Raw genomic sequence first — 19,328 nt, forward strand, 5'->3', positions numbered from 1 at the left:
TACTGTGGTATTCTAAGTTGTCAATATAGTACTGTGGTATCGTAAGCTGTCAATTTAGTACTGTGATATTCTAAGCTGTCAATTTAGTACTGTGATATTCTAAGCTGTCAATTTAGTACTGTGATATTCTAAGTTGTCAATATAGTACTGTGGTATCGTAAGCTGTCAATTTAGTACTGTGATATTCTAAGCTGTCAATTTAGTACTGTGGTATTCTAAGCTGTCAATTTAGTACTGTGATATTCTAAGCTGTCAATTTAGTACTGTGATATTCTAAGCTGTCAATTTAGTACTGTGGTATTGTAAGCTGTCATTGTAGTACTGTGGTATTCTAAGCTGTCTATTTAGTACTGTGGTATTGTAAGCTGTCATTGTAGTACTGTGGTATTCTAAGCTGTCTAACACTTTGACGATGAGAAACTTACCTCAAACTTGGCTCTGTAGGTGAAATATTTTGGGAAATGTCTCTGCAATGAGAAAAGCAAAATTTAATGATTATCAAATGATCTAATTGGCTCACAAAAAACAATTACATATATAGCAATTGATACTTGTTAATCAATAAAGACAAAGTTTTCAATTTTTTTTTTAAATTTCATAATGATAGAATTACCTCAACTTTATTCTGTAAGATAAGCTTATAACATTGTGGGATCTTTGTAATCTGTCTTACCTTGTAGGTGACCAGGAACGTTATCCTACGGATACCTTTCTCATACATCACAGACGACTGAAAAATGAATCAAGTTGTTAAGATGTTTTGCTTATAAACATTTGGTACACATTTAAGACACTTACTTACATATATCTTAACAGCCCATATATATATGGCAAAGAATCATTTTATAGTATAACCATACAAACTCATCAAAGGAAAAGTTACTTGCTGTCGGGAATATTTCTACAGACATTCAAAACTTACCTGTTCTTTACAAAATGTCTGGAACATTTCAGCTAACTTGCTATCCTCAATCTTTGTTTCCATCTTTATGGCTACATTAATGATGTGGATAGGCTCGTCAGCATCAGATACAGCACTCTGAATCATATTAAGAAAGCCATATGAATAATGAAGAAATTTTATGTTGAAATGCACTTGTGTTATATTTTCTGGCTCGATTTAAAAACATACTTTTTTTTCATTCTTGTGCATTAAATAATTTTTGATTCTTGTGCATTGTTTTGATCAATTCAATCAGTTTCGGCCATGTATGTAATGGAATGAATCACTTTAAAATGTGATTTGATTTGTCAATAAGTGTCAAGTTTAACTTCAGATAGAATTAACAAGAGAACTAGAATTGTACATTATTTTGGTTTTTTTCCTGTCTTTTTCCTGTACATCTGTACTATTTCTTTGTAAGTGCAGAGATAAATAAGTTTGTACATTAATTTGATCTACCTGTATTGATATAGTATCCTCTTGGGCAGACACACTTCGGTCTAAAAGTTTGGGACTGTCGGGAGGGGACTCCATTTCATTAGTGAATCGGTCCATTAGAGGCTCAAAGCTCTTGACAAAATCCTCAAACGACGAGAAAGATGCGATGATCCCCATCCTCTGACACATAGGCAGCTCCTCTAGTTGGTCGATGTGTGCAGACGATTCAGACTCGGCCAACTCAGACACTTTGTCTGAACTGTCAAACCGCATAACCATCATCCTGGTAACAAAACGGTTTTACAGTAAGTAACATAGTACTTATTCTATAAGCTGATAACTCAATATTAACTATTGATACGACTTACCTGTTAGCTCAAGTAAGACTTAGATATAGTTTTTAAATTTCATTTATACTTGTATATTACTCTTTTGAAAATTTCAATTATATTACTTCAGAAAAAAATATTGTATATGCTTAACAGGATAAAACTGAAAAGGTACAAATTTAAATCAGATACAATTACAACTTATACACCACTCTGTACAGCGATTGTGTGTGAAGTTCAGCTGTTTCCCTAAGAGGCTTATTTCAGCAAATATCATTTACATGAAACGAAAAATTTAATTATCTTGAGTAATATGGCTACATGTTTTTTATTGTAAAAGTAATAAGAATTTCTAAATCATTACTATTTACTACTGAAATCCTGTTTGAGCATCTAAAACAGTTGACAGTTGATATTCCTACAAAATCACTAAATGTAGCAGATCTATAAAAGTCTATCACTATAAACAGAAAAAATTATAGATGTCACTAGTACAGTTTTCTAAGAAAACCCTCACAACCATTGAAGTAGATTCCTAATCGTATAGACTTTAGAAATTCCATTGATCATTTATGTAGGAGATTGAGCCAAGCCAATTGATTCAGAGTAAGACAAAAGTCAAAGTATAGATCACAGTGACCTACTTTGGTGCACACACGCCGTTTACCTAAGAAATTGCATGATCAAAGAATGAAGTTCCCAGTGTTTGAAAATTAAAATAGAAGACAGTTACACAACCCCCTTCCTCCTCTTGTATATCAGACTTATATAGTGACAATATCAACAACAAATGGATTCCTATATATACATGCAGATAAAATCCACAATCTGTAACAAACTATAACAGGGTAAGAGTCAAGTGTAGGCAGCATTAACCACTGTAACAAGGGAGGGAGAGTATCCATATATACACATAGATAGATATGTCTTATGTTTTACGTGTTCATGACATCCCAACACCAGCTACTTAGTATTCCGTATTTGCATATTACGGAGTTAGCTCCCTTGCGGGTTAGTATTGATTGTTACGTCATTATTTTGTGAGCACAATTCACGTCGTTTTCTCCGAAACGTATGACGTTACGCTCGCAAACACATGATGTCACAATCAATACCTACTCGCAAGTGCAGATAACTCTGTAATATGCAAATTCAGAATACAATGCCTATGTTATCCCATCGTGTATGACAGACACAACATGACTCCACCGTACACTTCTGCTGTCAGCCAATTTAATCCTAACATCTGTACAAACTAAACAGTAATATTGGTGGAGTTGACCTTGGTTAAAACATTTCAGCACGTAACTATGATAATCCAGATATATACAAGTGATGTAATTAGATATAAGTTTGTTGCAAAAGTTGAATATAGTAATAAGTGTTTCTGATCACAAATATTCAGCTATTTTTAGCATGTTATTGGTGAGACAAAAGAGCCTGAAAAGCATGGGTAAGTATCAGACAGGCTTGTCATCCTTAGTAACATAGCTCCTAGCTACTATAAGGTTATCCATTCAATGCTCCAAATGTCCATTAGAGTAATGAAGTAATGAAGTAAAAATAAGGTTTGGAATGGAGACTATCAATAATTCAACATTTCATGTACTTCTTTTTAATCTGAAATCAACTCAGTACAGGATTTGCTGAAAGGAATTGCTTGTGCTAACATCAACATGCGATCCCTATTTCTGAAGCCAAGCTCCAGTGGAAAGCATTTCATGCAATATTGGGCTGCGGTGCAGAAACCAAGAACTGTAATAAGGTCATTTCTAGAAACAATGCCATGCTTTACTTTGAGGCAAAGTCTTTTTTCAAGATTTGTTTTTTTTCATCTTGCTTTAATTAAGTTTGATTTGGTTTTAAATTAACTTATTTTAAATAAAGTTCAACTAAATCTGAAAAAAGAAAGTTTCTAAGTAAAACAGTAGATAAATAACAAATTAATTGAAAATAAGAAAGTTTCTAAGTAAAACAGTAGATAAATAACAAATTAAATGAAAATATCTATAAAACAACAAATAGATCATCATAGATCGATCTTCAATATTTTGTTACATTCTCAGTTCCTAAAAACAAAAATGTAGAATATGTATGCTGGTAGTTAGTAAAACAGTGGTTAGGAGACATGAAGCTCTGAGTTAGATGGAACATGAAGGTAGAGAGGACAAGCTACAGGCATGCCAACAGTTGTTAGGGTTAACACACCTGGCTTCGTTGTCATCTAATGAAAACCCCGGGCTCACTGGCGCTGGAAATAATACCTCACTGTCCCTTCTGGAAATGTTATAAAATAGGTGATGCCAAATCTTGTTATTAAACATCTTGTTATAAAAATATGTGATGCCAAATTTTGGTTAGAGAAAAAGTATTAATAAAATAAAAAGTTCAACTGATCAAAATGATGTGCAGAGGTGACATGTCTCGTTAAAGTGGCGGATGAAAAAAGAACCTGTATCACCAAGAATGCATCAGACCAAATTTCAAGATAATCTATTATCATTCAAGTAATTTTAAGCTTTACCTATGATATTTCCCCTTGGCTATATTTAACCCATCTAATTTCTTTTTTGGCAGAATCTAATCTATTTGATGTTGGCAACTAAGTTCAATCCACAAATTCTGAATGATGGATATCACGTAATACTGTTAGGACTATCCCCCTCTCCATTGCCCTCTCCTACTCAATATCTAGTTCTTTATTCTTAATTAATCTCAAGTAGACAACCGGTGGACTTTGTTCTCAAATATATCACTGTTAGGAGGGTAAGAAATCAGACAGAAATAACTAATTGTAATGAAATGATGCAATCTTTTATAGTATTTGATATAGGATAATGAAAAGTAGGACTGATGAAAGAATATTTTGATAATATATCGAGTTCATAAATAAATACACATAAACAAAACACAGTCAAGGCATTCAAATATAACCTGTATCATAGCAAGGTTTCACAAAGACACATCAAGCTTCAGCTTTATAGAAACGTAGCCATATTCAAATCAGATAATCAGTGTATTAATTGCCACGAAAGATGAATTCACAAAGAAAGTATAATAAATCCATGTATGTTTAGTCAATTGTGAAGTCAGTGAAGTTTGAAACAGATGTATTTGGTATATTGCGATAATAACAAAGCCAGACTCAGTGATAGGACACATTAAGTACATTCATACCAGAGATAGATGGAGCTAAGTCTACTATCATAATGACCAAGTTCTCGTTCAGGGCATTTTAAGCCACTATAGTTCATAGTCCTCAAATTAGCATTACTGCACGAATCATGCACACACATTTCTAGCCTAAGAGGTCAAAGTTCACAGAAAGCATTGGTTATATGAGAAAGTATAGCCAGTTATGTTTATGTGGTTGATACTTTGATTCATGAATACTTCATTTAATCAAAGAAATTAATTAGTCTATCATAAGCTGATGATCATGAGCTTTCTGAAGTGTTTACCAAATCAATCAGTCATTTATACATTTTCTTAAAACTAGATATATAATCATGGTCATTGCATTAATGGATGATTAGTTTGGAAAGGTGATAAAGAAGTAAAATTGAAAGCTAATTTTGATAAGAAAGTTTCAAATTTTCCAAAATTAGAGGATTTAAAAGTATTAAAAACTGAAACTGCATATTTAAAGATATCATTTGATACATGGATGTTTAAAAATTTTTGAAGCAAAGTATTTTCAACAAAGTTTCAACGAAAAAAACTTGCAGTACATTACTTCATGCAACATTATACTGTCATCATTTCTCAATATTTCTAGATCACACACATACAGTCAAACCTGTCTTAACAACCCCCTGTATTCAGCGACTTCCTGCAACCTTAATTATTCCTCCCAGTGATATTAACTATATAACAACAGCAATATTACAGCAAAATTATTTGATAGAATTCCTGGAAATAACCTCTTTGCTAACATATGTGTCACACATGTGCAATTTTAGCAGTTGTTCATAACATCGTTTTTTCGCTGTCAGCAGACATTACTCACACATGATATTTAAATAATAAAAATAACTTTTGTATTAATATTTCATGATCTTTTATGGTTTTATGAATTTTTTTCTGGATAAAGATACCGCAGAAATCTGAAGCCTAATTGAGTCTGGCATTTGTTGTCATTGTAAACGACTACGCTTCAGTCGGACGATTTTCTGTGAATTAAAGCATTTTGCAATAGATCATTTTTCTGGTACATAATTATATTCATCTTTATCATATTTTCAATCGATATTATTTCTTTTGGACACTTTTACCTATATTATTCTGATGTATAACTTTGATAAATCAGCAAGTAAAACATTTTATTTTTGCATGTAAATCACGACGTAATATGCGTCCCAATGGAGCATTTGACGATTAACCATGCATCTGGTATGTAATTATTTTCATTATTCATCCTGTCTTTATCGACCACCTGTCTTATGCAACCTTATTTTGAACTTCCCTTGGAAGGTCACTTAAGACAGGTTTGACTGTAGATGTATATACTGACAAACAGGCCAGGAACAGAAGGTAAAATTAATTTTGATAATTTAACTCAGCATGCTTATTTCACAAAAAATCCAGATTCTAAGAAATATAACTCAAATTTGTGTAAAGTGAGTGTGAATAAAAGTACACACAATAGGGATCTAGAAGATATAGAATGTAAAACACTGGACTTCAACATACTGAATTCCACAACAGTCTGAAGCAAATTTGTAGAACTCATCGTTAGTTTGAAGTTCGATTAAACCAAAGAGAACAAAAGGCAATACTATTCATATCTTTTTCTATTCTCAATGATTCAAATCATATAGCAGAGAAGGAAAATGTGTGCATGTATACTTATTGTGCAGTATATGTATGTGTTCTGCCATATAGAGGAAGGGTAATGAGGTGTATACTGGATGATGGTGATAGAGGGCTGAGACACTCACCTGTTGGGGTGTGATCTAGGTAGGAGGAACTTAAACTCAACTACACACAGGTCGGCATCCATCTGACAGTGACGGAGACAGTTCACCTCGTAGGCGATGTAGGCCCTTCTGATGTATACCTGTTATAAACATGGTCATTCATTGACAAACATCATACTATTACTTCAAACACAGTAATGACCAAAATTAAACAAAGGTCAAAGAGAGGTTATACAGTTAATTTATTTAAATAAACTGAAAAAGTATCAAATAAGTACCGACACAGGCCTTATGGGAGTGGAGGACATGTTACTGTGTTTTATGTAAATATCTTTTGTCTTTTGCTTCTTACAAAATGTGACAACAAACAGATTCTGTAAAAACTAAAAGCTTTCATAATTCAAGATGAACTTTGATACACAGCAGATGAATGATCAGGTTGTGATATGGCTTGTAAGCCTCAGCTCAACAGCCCCTTAAGTCAGGTGAGCTGAGAGACTAACATCTGGTTCTCAACCCAAAGCCAACATACCTCTAAGGCAGCCATTTGTACCAGAGTATTACAATGCCAGAAGAACTCCTGTAAGATATCGTTGATGGCTGTCTCCGAGTAAATCAGTTTCTGTAACAAAAATTTCATAATTTGAAATCAAAATCATATATCTAAGGAACAAAATCAAAGATTTCACAAGTTGATTTAAAACAAATAATTTGTTAACTCTAAGCTACCACAAACATTTTTATCAAGAGGAGTCAATTTAGAATACAAAATTATGTTAAATCATTGTAGATATTAGACAAAAGAAAACAACAGCATTGTTTATACTAAGCAAATTCTGAATAAATGATTACAATCAATGAACAATCTAAACTTGTGATAAAGGTTTGAGATGTCATACCTGGAGGTTTTCTGGACAGAACTCAGAGCCGTACATGTCTATAGCAGACAGGAAGATGGACTCCATTTGATTGTGTCGTAGTTCATAAGGAGGTTGGTGGGCAGCTATCAATACCTTATAATGGAAATAAAACAAATTAATAACATCAGAGAAATATCTTGTCGTCTTCACATAATGTATGCTAAAAATTGGGATATTCAGAGCCTTATACATAACAAGGAATGAGAATTGACTTTTTAGTAGATGCTTTTCATTAGCAATTGTCATCATGGATGTTTCAACCTACTGTAAAGGAACTACATGTTTACAGTAAGTATGAATTCCAGACTATTTCCTGGTATCTACCTCACCTGTCGAGCCCGAAGGGCCACTTTAGCATTATTGGTCTGATTCAAGGTGGTCAATTCTGTGAGGATGTTAGTCAGCTCTTCGGTCAGTCCTGGCTCCTTACCACACAGACGGTCCTACAAAAAATCATAATTTACGTAAAACACTTAACTTACTTTAGTTACATTAATACACTTAACTTATTTTGTTACATTAAAAGAAGAAAAATTATATCATCTTTCTATATTTATATTGTGACAGATTGTCTGAGAGATCTCAACCAATCAGAGGGAAATTAATATCATATTCATACAACTAGAAGAAAGTAAATAACAATGTTAATGTCTTACAATTAACATGATGACCAGGCTGTTTTTGTTGCTAATGGCGATGTGGGAAAATATACTGCCAACAACTTGAGACATGTTGTCCTTATTCTTCTCAACCAGCTTCATCACACACTTGTCATAGTGGCCTACAAAAGATAAATAGAATCTTATACTTCATGGACAGCTTCATCACACACTTGTCATAGTGGCCTACAAAAGATAAATAGAATCTTATATTCATGGACAGCTTCATCACACACTTGTCATAGTGGCCTACAAAAGATAAATAGAATCTTATATTCATGGACAGCTTCATCACACACTTGTCATAGTGGCCTACAAAAGATAAATAGAATCTTATATTCATGGACAGCTTCATCACACACTTGTCATAGTGTCCTACAAAAAATAACTAGAATCTTGTACTTTATGGACAGCTTCATCACACACTTGTCATAGTGGCCTACAAAAAATAACTAGAATCTTGTACTTTATGGACAGCTCCATCACACACTTGTCATAGTGGCCTACAAAAGATAAATAGAATCTTATATTCATGGCTAGCTTTGTCAACCTTCTCGAAATTTCAGGGGTTAACATTACTGTCATTATATCCACTCCTGGACTACAGTGTAGTTCATACGAACTCGAAGGGACCGAGATAAAACTTCAAGTTATCCGTGTGTTCGAATTAAGCGAGTTACCTATCATGTCTACTGACGATCTCTTTCCTTGATAGACTAGTTCCATGTCGTAAAACGATGTGAACAAGACAAATATCAAAATAGCCGATGGTAGTTGCAAAATTATAACAAGAAAACCTAGATATATATTTTGAAATGCCATTCTACGGCAGATTTATGAAAAAGAAATCGGCATTTTCGGCGATCTCGTTGTCAAAGAAAATCTCATTTCGAGTTTTAAGAACATTTCATGTATGACTTTTGTCATTCGGACCCAAAATTTATTTCGTATTATTCGAGTCCTTCAAGTTTTCCGAATTCGAATTATCCGAGTTCTTTAAACAAAGATAAAGAGGGAATTCGACCGGGACTGTCAAAGCACTTCGTATTAAGCTGGTTTGTCGAATTATCTGAGTTTGTATCAACCAAGTTCCACTGTATATCTATCACAGCAAAACTGTTTGAACAAGAAATAGGTTAGTAAACGTCTAAACTTGAACACAGAATCACAAAGCAAAATATTGAAACTTTCTTGTCTAACTTACCGTGCTGAAACTGTAGCTCTACATGTAAATACTGTTTGAGTAGATCCTTCACAACTGCCTTCATATGGCCTCGGATACCATTACGATATCTGTGTAAAAACAAAGAAAGACAACCTCAAACATCTGACACTATTTCACAGGTAGAACATATGATTAATTTCGCATGAACAGAATAATTTCAACTGGAGAATTCTAATTTTTTAAGACATTATCCTGCAACTCTTGGTGAGATTTTTTGTCTTTCCCCTAGCTTCCACAGGTTCATAATATGATGTTTGATAGAAGTTATGTCTACCTTGAACTCATTTTAGAGCATTTGAATAGACATTAAAGTACAGAGATACTCAACAAACTGACCTTTGAACTAATTCAACAATTCCCTGAGTTGTCATAAAGAAGTTTTCTCTATCAGTGCGTCTGGTCAGTGAGGCAGCATGTCCATCTATACAGTTGGCAATCTGTACACATAGAATATAATAGTGAACAAGTGAAACAAAAAAATCATGACCCTATATTTTTTTTTATAAAATCCAGTCATAATGCAGAACACAAAACCTATAATTAATGCAAATAATTCATGTAATACGTGATAAATGAATTAGTCCCATTTATCATTCACTGAATAAAACATGAAATAATTAAATGGCAGCAATCAATATAGACATTTTTAATATCTTTTGTTACCTGTTGACTAGGGAACTGACACAGAACTGAGGTGATGTTACTGGAATAGGATCCCAGTAGCTTCTTGATGGACTTCACTACAGATGAAGGTATTCTCCCTGATATCATTGACAGTAAGTCCTGCAACAGAAAACTGGTAATGAATGAAGTGTCCTGTACCATTGAAAAATGTGTCTCCTTGTGATAGCAGGAATCTCGTCTACTTTATAGTGCTACCGCAATGAAAGGTTAAAAAAAAGACACCCAGCAATGCACCCTGCTTGGTAACATTATAAAACAACGGGTAAAGACTGAAAGCCTGAAATTTGATGTTTGTGATTTCGTTAAAAATATTTCTATGTAACAGACAGATATCAGATTATTGATCTCTGGCTATTATAACTTGTAAATAACAAAACATTTCGGTATCCTATTACAAACACTTACCATCAGTTCTAGAAGAGGTAGCATGGGGTCTTTCAGACATTTCATTAATGTTTCCACAGACTTGAGCATGCGTTTCTTGCTGTACGGCTCGGGGAGTGTGTAACCAGAGAGAATGCTCTCAAGTTCGCTGCGAGTGCTCTGGAAGACTTGGTGGATACGTTCTCCGTGGGTATGGGACGGATGGTTGGTGTCGGGGAGGGCTCCGGTGTACAGCTTGGCTTGTTGGACTTTACTGGGGTCATCAAGGTCAAGTCTTGCCACGATGGTCCCGGCATCTAACACGGCTCCAGGGCGTTTTACATAGTGGATACTGTAGAAAGACAATTTATCAACTGTCACATATAATTTGCTACTTCAAATTATCTGAATTCTAAAATTATTTTGGATTGCCAACCCATTCTCTAGTCCAACTCTTGACTTGCATTGTATTGGAGAATTTCAAACCATTTTGAATCCAATAATCTTTATTCCAATACCATTTTAGATCTATACATCATTCTAAATTCTCATTGCTGAATTTCTCATAATGCATTTCTGAATTTACATACCAGTCTTACATCTTATTCAAATCCATTAAAAAATTCCAATTATATGTGACTGACCCCATATTTCATGGTGGGGGCATAACAAAGATAAGGTTAGACATGTGTGCAAAAGTAAAGTATTCTTTGACAAGAAAATATTACCATCCATTTTCTGACACTCTCAACTCAATGATCATCTTCATGACTTCAATTTCTGCATAGAAATCTCCAGCAAACACATGGCCGCCGTCTTCAATTAGATAACTCATCAGTTTGCCTGCCGAGGGTGAGCGGAGGATGGTAGGATCATTTTCACGCTCCAGCACACATGTTTTATTACCAATGGTGATTCGGTAGCTGTTGATATCGTCCTTCATGTAGGTGGTATAGCTGGAGCCGTCAATGGACAGCAACAGACCTCCATCACTTAATCTGGTGGTGACAAAATCAAGTAAACTAGAATTATGTCTTTTAGACATGAAGTTCTCGCTAACTACTTCCTAACCTTAATTTCCAGTATAACATGCATTTAGAAGGCTCCTGCTCCGAAATAATTAATGAATAACCCGCAGATATAGAATCTATACCCACAAGCCTATATGAATTCATCCTCGGCAACAGGTGTACGTAGCACTTTCGTTCATTAAACTTGGAACTATTGCAGGGAGATGGTTTAAGTCCTTGCTGTATTGTAATAACCTTTACTTCATTAGAACTTTAAATGTGAAATTACTTTGAACTTTGTTAATTGTGTTCTTTGTTACACAGAAGTGTGTTTATTATGCTTGAATGCCTTGCTGGGGTACATCAGATCTAAAGCTCAGGCACCCACACTGACATTGTATGTTTTTTATCTATTTTTCTTAAGGGTGTACACCTCTGAGAAGTCAAAATTTTCTTGTATTAAACTTTTTTTCTCATATAGTTTTTTGGAAATAGGAGTTCATACCATAAAAGAAAATGGAAGAAAAAACATATGTCAGTGTGCTTGTTTTTGAGCTATTGTCACTCAAAGATACCAAGTTGACAAAATATTGGATTTTTTGGGATTTTTGCCGTTTTGACCATATACACAAGAGTTTAAAGCCATAATTTCCTAATGAGATGTTTGATATGTATGGAAGTTTGAAGAATTTATTTTCCTGTAGTCTTCATTAAAAATATACAAGTTTTGATTAATAAGACTCATATTTTTTCTCAGAATAACGACATATGCTACCCCTACCCCTTAATTTTGAGCTACAAAATTCACCATTTTCAGCCATTTTTGCCAAATTTAACCCTTTACAAAGCATTGTGTATTAAACTTATGTTAATTTTTGCATATCAATAGGGAATGGGTTGTTCTTTCTAAATTAGGCAGAAAAATGGGGGGGTCAGTGTGCTTACTTTTTTACCCCATTTGAATATGTGTTATTTTTCAGTATTTTAGAGTAAAAAATAAAAGTGCTCAAATTACCATTAAATGTAAAAATAAAGTAACAAAAGCATATCACTTCACGCAAAAATGCTCAATATTTTAATAACCACGAACCTAGTAAAGATTAACAGCAAAAATTAGCTCGATACAGCTAAAAACGCTGGTGCAGTGATGATTTAAGTAAAAACAATTTCAGTAAAAAGTGGTTAAACTATGGCCGCCAAATGGGCCATTTCTTAAAATCCATGTATAAAAAAATCTACTGAAAATAGAAATGTAGTTTTTTGACAAAACTTGCATCTGGCAACTTGCTACAGATATTGATAAAATAAATTTTGAAAATCTCATAACTTCTTTGATTTTTGTCGAAACAAGACTTCAACGGGACTGAAACCTCAGAAGAATACATCCTTAAGCAAGGCTGGGAAATTTAATAAATATTTATTTGAACTGTGGCAAATGCGGTCAATGGTCAGAGAAGTTAGTAAGCGATAGTTCAACATACACCTAGGACCTAGAATGATGTAAAATATATTAAATATCAAATCTGTTAAATAACGCTGTAAATGCCTTTGGCCGGTACTAAAAGTTAACCATTTCATCATTTTCCTTTATTGACTATACAAACCTAATTTGCATTGTAATGTTCCGGAGGTTTACAAAGTAGATCAGATGCTTAGAATATCGTGACCAATGCAAGAGTTTGTATGATACACTGCTTGAAGTTTACACAAAATAAAGTTGTTTAGCACTGTTTAATGTCACTGTTGTTAATTCATAGAAAAACATGTCCCTGACAAGTATATGTTTTAAAAAGTTTGGTATCACTAAATCACGTCGAAATCTATTTAACAATATAAGACACTTACTTCCGATATCGCGAGCACAATTGGAATCTGTGCAGATTTACACAGACTCCAACCCCGGCAAGGATAATAATATTGCGAGAGTACGCTTGCACTAAAAATCAATATCTATGTAGATCTGTGAATAATTGAATTATAATTATATTTATTTCCTTAACTCACTCTTATTGTATAAAACCTTCCAAGGAGACAATGAAGTATTACAAATATTTATTAAGTTTCAAAATTCTTTTTTTCATACAAACTTTTAAAGGCCCACTTACCTTTTCTAAATGGCTTTTGATTTTTAAATGGGAATGTAAAACAAGATCAATATATTTGTTAAGTCATTAATGTTAATTGCTTACCATTAACAATACACTTACTAGGTAGTGGGTCTTTAAAGAACAAATATGGTAGAAGTATATTACTCATTTTGACCATTTTGGAACCTTGATTTACTTTGTGTTGGATTCTTTAATACCAATCTATATTGTTCTTGTCTAATGCTTACCTATGGGCCTCTAGGTCCAGACAGGAATCGTTCATAGATATAAAATAATTGGTGGGACCACCAGTTTTCACAACCTGTAACAAAAAGAAGCAAACAATTATCAACAAATATAAAAATCTGTCTGATAATAGCATTTTCTCACTCAAAATGGATGAACTCATTCACCCCTGACAACAAACATGAACTCCTCTTATTCAAAGCTGGAATAGTTCATTATTAAATTTCAGGGGTAAATGAGTTAAAACTGATCTTTTTTTTAATTTCATTTAGAGCACAGTTTGATATATATAATACTTCCAAATACTAGTACTCGAGAGGGAGACTATATATAAACTTCAAACAGTATAAATGTCTCTTTCACAAATTTCCGGCCTCTTGGCCATCTTCAGGATATATCATATATTACTGAGGAATTTCAATTGCAAATACTTCTGAAGTTTTAAGACATTTTTTCTGGATTAGTCCAAAATAATACTTGCTTCAATGTTGTTTCATTTATAGAACCTAATTCTTTCATTTAATAACCTTTGCTCCATTAAGCTTGATGTTTAGTGACCATTAAGGAGGGTGATTTTTTGAAGACTACCCACCTGTACATGATACTTGATTCCTTCGTAGATAAACTCCACATTAACCTTATTGTTAAGTGAGTAAGCTGGTAAAACCTGGCCTCTACAAATTATAATAAGTCAAAAACATCAATAAATGAAAAATAATGAATCAAACTTTTTCATTTCTATAGAAGAATTTTTCTACCGTTAGGTATGACAGGCCTTTATTCATGACTATATTCTATATAGTTATTATTTGGAATGGATGTGAATGATTGAGGAGATGTATGAAAGTGTAAATGCTGAATATATATCTGTAAAAAAATGACAGTGATACAAGTTTGTGTTAAAATAATGAAATATGGAAAATAGTGTGAGAGCCCTTCTGCAAAAGGGGAATATATTATTATTTACATGAATTACTGAATAAAACACTTTTTTTTTGAAAAAAAATTACAACGTGGCACATTCCATATAGACTGTATTAACAGTTTTACCTAAAATGCAAACTTTTGTGACATTAATTGACAACCAACCTTTCCAGTGACGTTTGGAAATCTTGGAAGCATTTGAGGATTGTTTTGTCTCCAATGTGTAATCCTCCACAGATGACACCTAGCATCGTGTCAGGTTTCTCAGCCTGGACCTTCTCTGCGATCATTTTATCGAGCCAGCCCGTGGTGATGACATTATTCTGGTATTCGTCCGTCTCCAGTACCTTGATCAGGTATTCTACTGTGGTACGGAAGTCTCCACGGATGGACAGCTCCTTCAGGGCTAGTACCAGGTTCCTATACAACGCAAGGTCAGATTTAAATCTTATAAATTTTCATTTTACGATTAATAATTTCAAAGAAATTTTACTTACCCTTAACTTTTATAGGGGAAATCTGTGTGGCACCATTTTCAACCAATTAATATGATAGTTTCATCTGAGATTTGATAAAGGTGAGAAATGTCCACACTTACTCTCTAGCATCCTCTCTGTCCTCTCCCCAGGAGAAACAATGGCCGAACTGAGAATCGGCGAACTCATGTAGCCCCCCTGAGGCAGCTACACTGAAGTAGCCCCACACATCCTTACTGCTGCGGAAGTTCAACTCCTGGACAGTTCCAGAGCTTGGCTTAAATCCCTGGCAATGGAAAAAGATGATATAACAACCACACAACTTCATTCAGATTGTGTTTTCACTACTGTTTTACTTTATGGGATCTGTCATACGTAGTATTGCATACTGCAGTTAAAACACTCAATGCAGTTGGAAAGGCAAGCTCAAATTTAATAAATCTGTTGAAAAATTGGAAATTGTACAGATTGTATTACCTCATCTGGATTTTCACTAGTGATCCTGGCAGCTAGGACGTGACCTTTAGGGCAAGGTCGTACAGAGGGATTATCAAAGTCAATCTCACTGTCTCCCCATGGCTCTTTACTGTAAAGTTGGCGGACATCTTTAAGACGGTATAGGGGAATACCCATGGCAACCTGTAAAATACAGATACACAACATTACAGATGAAATCTCCTGAGTGAAGCATCTGAAATGTTGTACATTATTGTAGCCACCAGCTACAGCAAGAATTAAAAGAATAAAGACACAATATAAACCAAATTTTCATTGTCAAATTTCAAGAAATAATAATAACAAGAGGCCCATGGGCCTTAGCGGTCACCTGAGTTCGGATAGAGAATTAAACAAAGACACAAAAACACTATATATTGGCACATCAGGCCCTTGAAACCAGTCAGTGATTTTATAACTGACTTTTCAATCTATGAAGAGTATCTGGTTCCATCCAATCTGTGAATTCAGAAGATTTTTTTTTCCTTATTTTAGTCATTTTTACCCCTTTTGGCCCCGCCCATCTACCCCTGGAGGTTGGCCAGGACCAATATGGATATGATGCTAAAATGCTATCATAGGGTAATAATTCTAAACAAGTTTGACCTATTGAAAATTAAGCAAATAATGCCCATAAATATGTTTTTCTTTTCAATATCAATTAAAAAAGATTTGACCCCTAATCAAGGGAAAGTCTGAGATGCTAGGGCTACGAAATTCACAATTTTTGTACAGGGCCTTAAAAAGACCTTCCAATCTATGAAGAGTATTTGGTTCCATCAAATTTGTAAATTCAGAAGGAGACTTTTGAAATTTTAGCCATTTTGACCAATTTTGGCCCCACCCTCTGGCCCCTGGGGGTTGGCCAGGACCAATATGGATATGATGTTAAAATACTATCTAAGGCTAATAGTTCTAAAAAGTTTGACTCATTTCCTATTACGAATGACCAAATAATGCTCAAAAATGTCTTTTCCCTATATAAACTATAGTTAACTTGACCCCCTCCCCAGGGGGGAACGTGAGACCCCAGGGTCATATAATTCACAATTTTTGTAAAGGACCTTAAGACCTTTCTATTTATGAAAAGTATTTCATTCTACCATTTCCAGAATTTCAGAAAAAGATTTTTGAAGTTTTAGCCTATTTGACCCCTTTTGACTCCACCTATCTAGCTCCTTGGGGTCAGTCGTGGAAAAATTGTTGATAAGATTCAATGGCCTTCTCATACTGATAATTCTGACAATATTTGACTTATTTCCTATTACAAATGACCAAATAATGCTCAAAAATGTCTTTTCCCTATAGTAAACTTGACCCCCTCCCCATGGGGGAACAAACATGAGATCCCAGGGTCATATAATTCACAATTTTTGTAAAGGACCTCAAGACCTTCCAATCTATGAAGAGTATTTGATTCTACCATTTCTGGAATTTCAAAAGAAGATTTTTGAAGTTTTAGCCTATTTGACCCCTTTTGGCCTCACCCCTCATATAATTCACAATTTTAGTTGACCTTTGGCTATGGAAGGTTTCTGCAAAATTTCAACAGATTTGGTTCAGTAGTTTTGGAGAAGAAGTCGGAAAAGTAAATTGTTTATCGCCATATGACGGATGACGCACGACGACGCACGACGAAGGACAAAAGGTGATTAGAATAGGTCACTTGAGACTTCGTCTAAGGTGACCTAAAAATTTGTATGGAAATAAAGGAATTTGAGATTTAGAGACATTTTCAGCAAATCCTCTTAGATTTTATCATTTATAGTTATTTGTGATAATATTGAGTAAGTGCTGATTACCTGAAGCTGGGCTGCAGGCAGGTTGATATCAGCTACCATCTCAGTACAGGGATGTTCCACCTGGAGTCGAGGGTTGAGTTCTAGGAAGTGAAATGATTCTTCCTCTGCATTATATAGATACTCCACAGTGCCAGCACTCACATAGCCAACCATCTTGGCTAGTTTGACAGCAGCCTGGAGGGATCACAACCGTTCATCAGTAGACAGATCACAACGTTTATTTTACAGGAGACAATACCAAAGATAACATAATGTTGAGGAATGTTTAATAATATAATAGCAAACCTAAATATATGTCTACCCTCACTCTATCCTTTGTGATTCAGTGATTACACTGTGGAGGACTTATGAGATATTCATATAGTTTGTGGAATTATCTAGAAGGAGAAATATAGTTCTCTCATAGGGAAGATATTTGTGTCTTTCTTTTTTTTTGAGCTGAAGATGGAAAGATTGAACACTTATTAGCTAAAGTTGAAAACTTTCCAACTTGAAACAGAGCCAAAGAGTCCTAGTGAACGAAGATGGAATTCAACGTTACCTTTTCCATTTGTTCAAAGACTTCTGGTTTAGCAATGGCAGCAGGAGCTTCCTCAATAATCTTCTGATGTCGTCGCTGAATGGAGCAGTCACGTCCAAATAAGGAAATGGCATTACCATAGCTATCAGCCAGTATCTGGACCTCCAAGTGGCGAGCATGCATGGCCAGTTTCATTATAAAGATTGGCGAACCAGGAACTTCAGTCTGGACCTATCAACAAGTGAATTTTACAGAATCAGAGGTAGTATCATACAGACAAGATGGATCCTGGGTCAACCATTAAAAGATCTACATATCAGAGAGATGAACGAATACACAATATCGGAAGACTAAAAATAAAAGAGGGCAGTATGTCTGCCAGCCTTTTACTTGTTAAGGAAAACATCATTTCAGCACTTGCCCAGTTTCAACAAAAATGACACAAAAATGTCCTCCATATGGTTTTTGGAAATCCATAGTACCACATTATTTATGTATAAAGTCAAGGCTTAAATCTCATCGGCTGACTGAAAATGAAGTTGCTATGCTTCTAACAGAACACCTTGTCATTCATTTATCAAAAGCATAATCCCAACGCTTGGAAAAATGAATACATATAATGTATGCAAATTTATCACCATCAATTTCCAAAACCCTGATTGGGGACATTTTTGTGTCATTTTTTTTGAAAAGGGGGACAGCGGTGGCTGAGTGGTTAAGATGTACCGACATATTACCACATGCCCTCCACCTCTGGGTCGCGAGTTCGAATCCCATGCGGGGCAGTTGCCAGGTACTGACCGCTGGTCGGTGGTTTTTCTCCGGGTACTCTGGCTTTCCTCCACCAACAAACATGGCACGTCCTTAAATGACCCTGGCTGTTAATAGGACATTAAACTAATCAAACCAAACCAAACCAAATGTTGAAAAGGGGCTACTACCTTCTTAGTGACGGCACTTTGTATAGTTGTGTTGGATGATTTTGAAAGGAAAGTCATCCCTATCTACGGTAGTAGCCTTTTTTGTGAAGACTTACTAAAATATGTTTTTTTTTTTAGTTGCTAAAGCTTGATATAGGTGGGGTAGATTTTTTGTCTTCAGATTTCCACCTTTTTTGGATATATATATACTGATTATATATACTATGTAGAACATGATTTTACTGATTTTTTATCTAGACCTGTAAAATGTCTAAAATGGTCTATGGGCAGACTGGTCGGTCCAAATTGTTTCCTTGAAAGATGATATGCTGTGTACGTTTGAAAGAACACAAAGCACTGTTTTAAGA

At 34.6% G+C, this 19,328-nt stretch overlaps 1 protein-coding gene across 1 annotated transcript in view; it reads right to left on the reverse strand.

The window, feature by feature from the left end:
• LOC138331435 (acetyl-CoA carboxylase-like) overlaps positions 1 to 19,328 on the reverse strand; it is a 62,475-nt gene that overhangs the window by 18,958 nt on the left and 24,189 nt on the right. The window contains 22 exon segments of the mRNA XM_069279052.1: positions 426 to 467; positions 674 to 730; positions 923 to 1,039; positions 1,403 to 1,664; positions 3,919 to 3,987; positions 6,651 to 6,769; positions 7,162 to 7,251; positions 7,529 to 7,642; positions 7,879 to 7,992; positions 8,206 to 8,330; positions 9,413 to 9,501; positions 9,770 to 9,870; positions 10,097 to 10,216; positions 10,523 to 10,832; positions 11,209 to 11,478; positions 13,826 to 13,899; positions 14,416 to 14,497; positions 14,913 to 15,167; positions 15,346 to 15,509; positions 15,701 to 15,862; positions 17,521 to 17,694; positions 18,062 to 18,271. Of these exon segments, the coding sequence (XP_069135153.1) occupies positions 426 to 467; positions 674 to 730; positions 923 to 1,039; positions 1,403 to 1,664; positions 3,919 to 3,987; positions 6,651 to 6,769; positions 7,162 to 7,251; positions 7,529 to 7,642; positions 7,879 to 7,992; positions 8,206 to 8,330; positions 9,413 to 9,501; positions 9,770 to 9,870; positions 10,097 to 10,216; positions 10,523 to 10,832; positions 11,209 to 11,478; positions 13,826 to 13,899; positions 14,416 to 14,497; positions 14,913 to 15,167; positions 15,346 to 15,509; positions 15,701 to 15,862; positions 17,521 to 17,694; positions 18,062 to 18,271 (3,120 nt within the window).

This window comes from Argopecten irradians, chromosome 1 (genome assembly GCF_041381155.1).
Source record: "Argopecten irradians isolate NY chromosome 1, Ai_NY, whole genome shotgun sequence".
Lineage (NCBI taxonomy): Eukaryota > Metazoa > Mollusca > Bivalvia > Pectinida > Pectinidae > Argopecten > Argopecten irradians.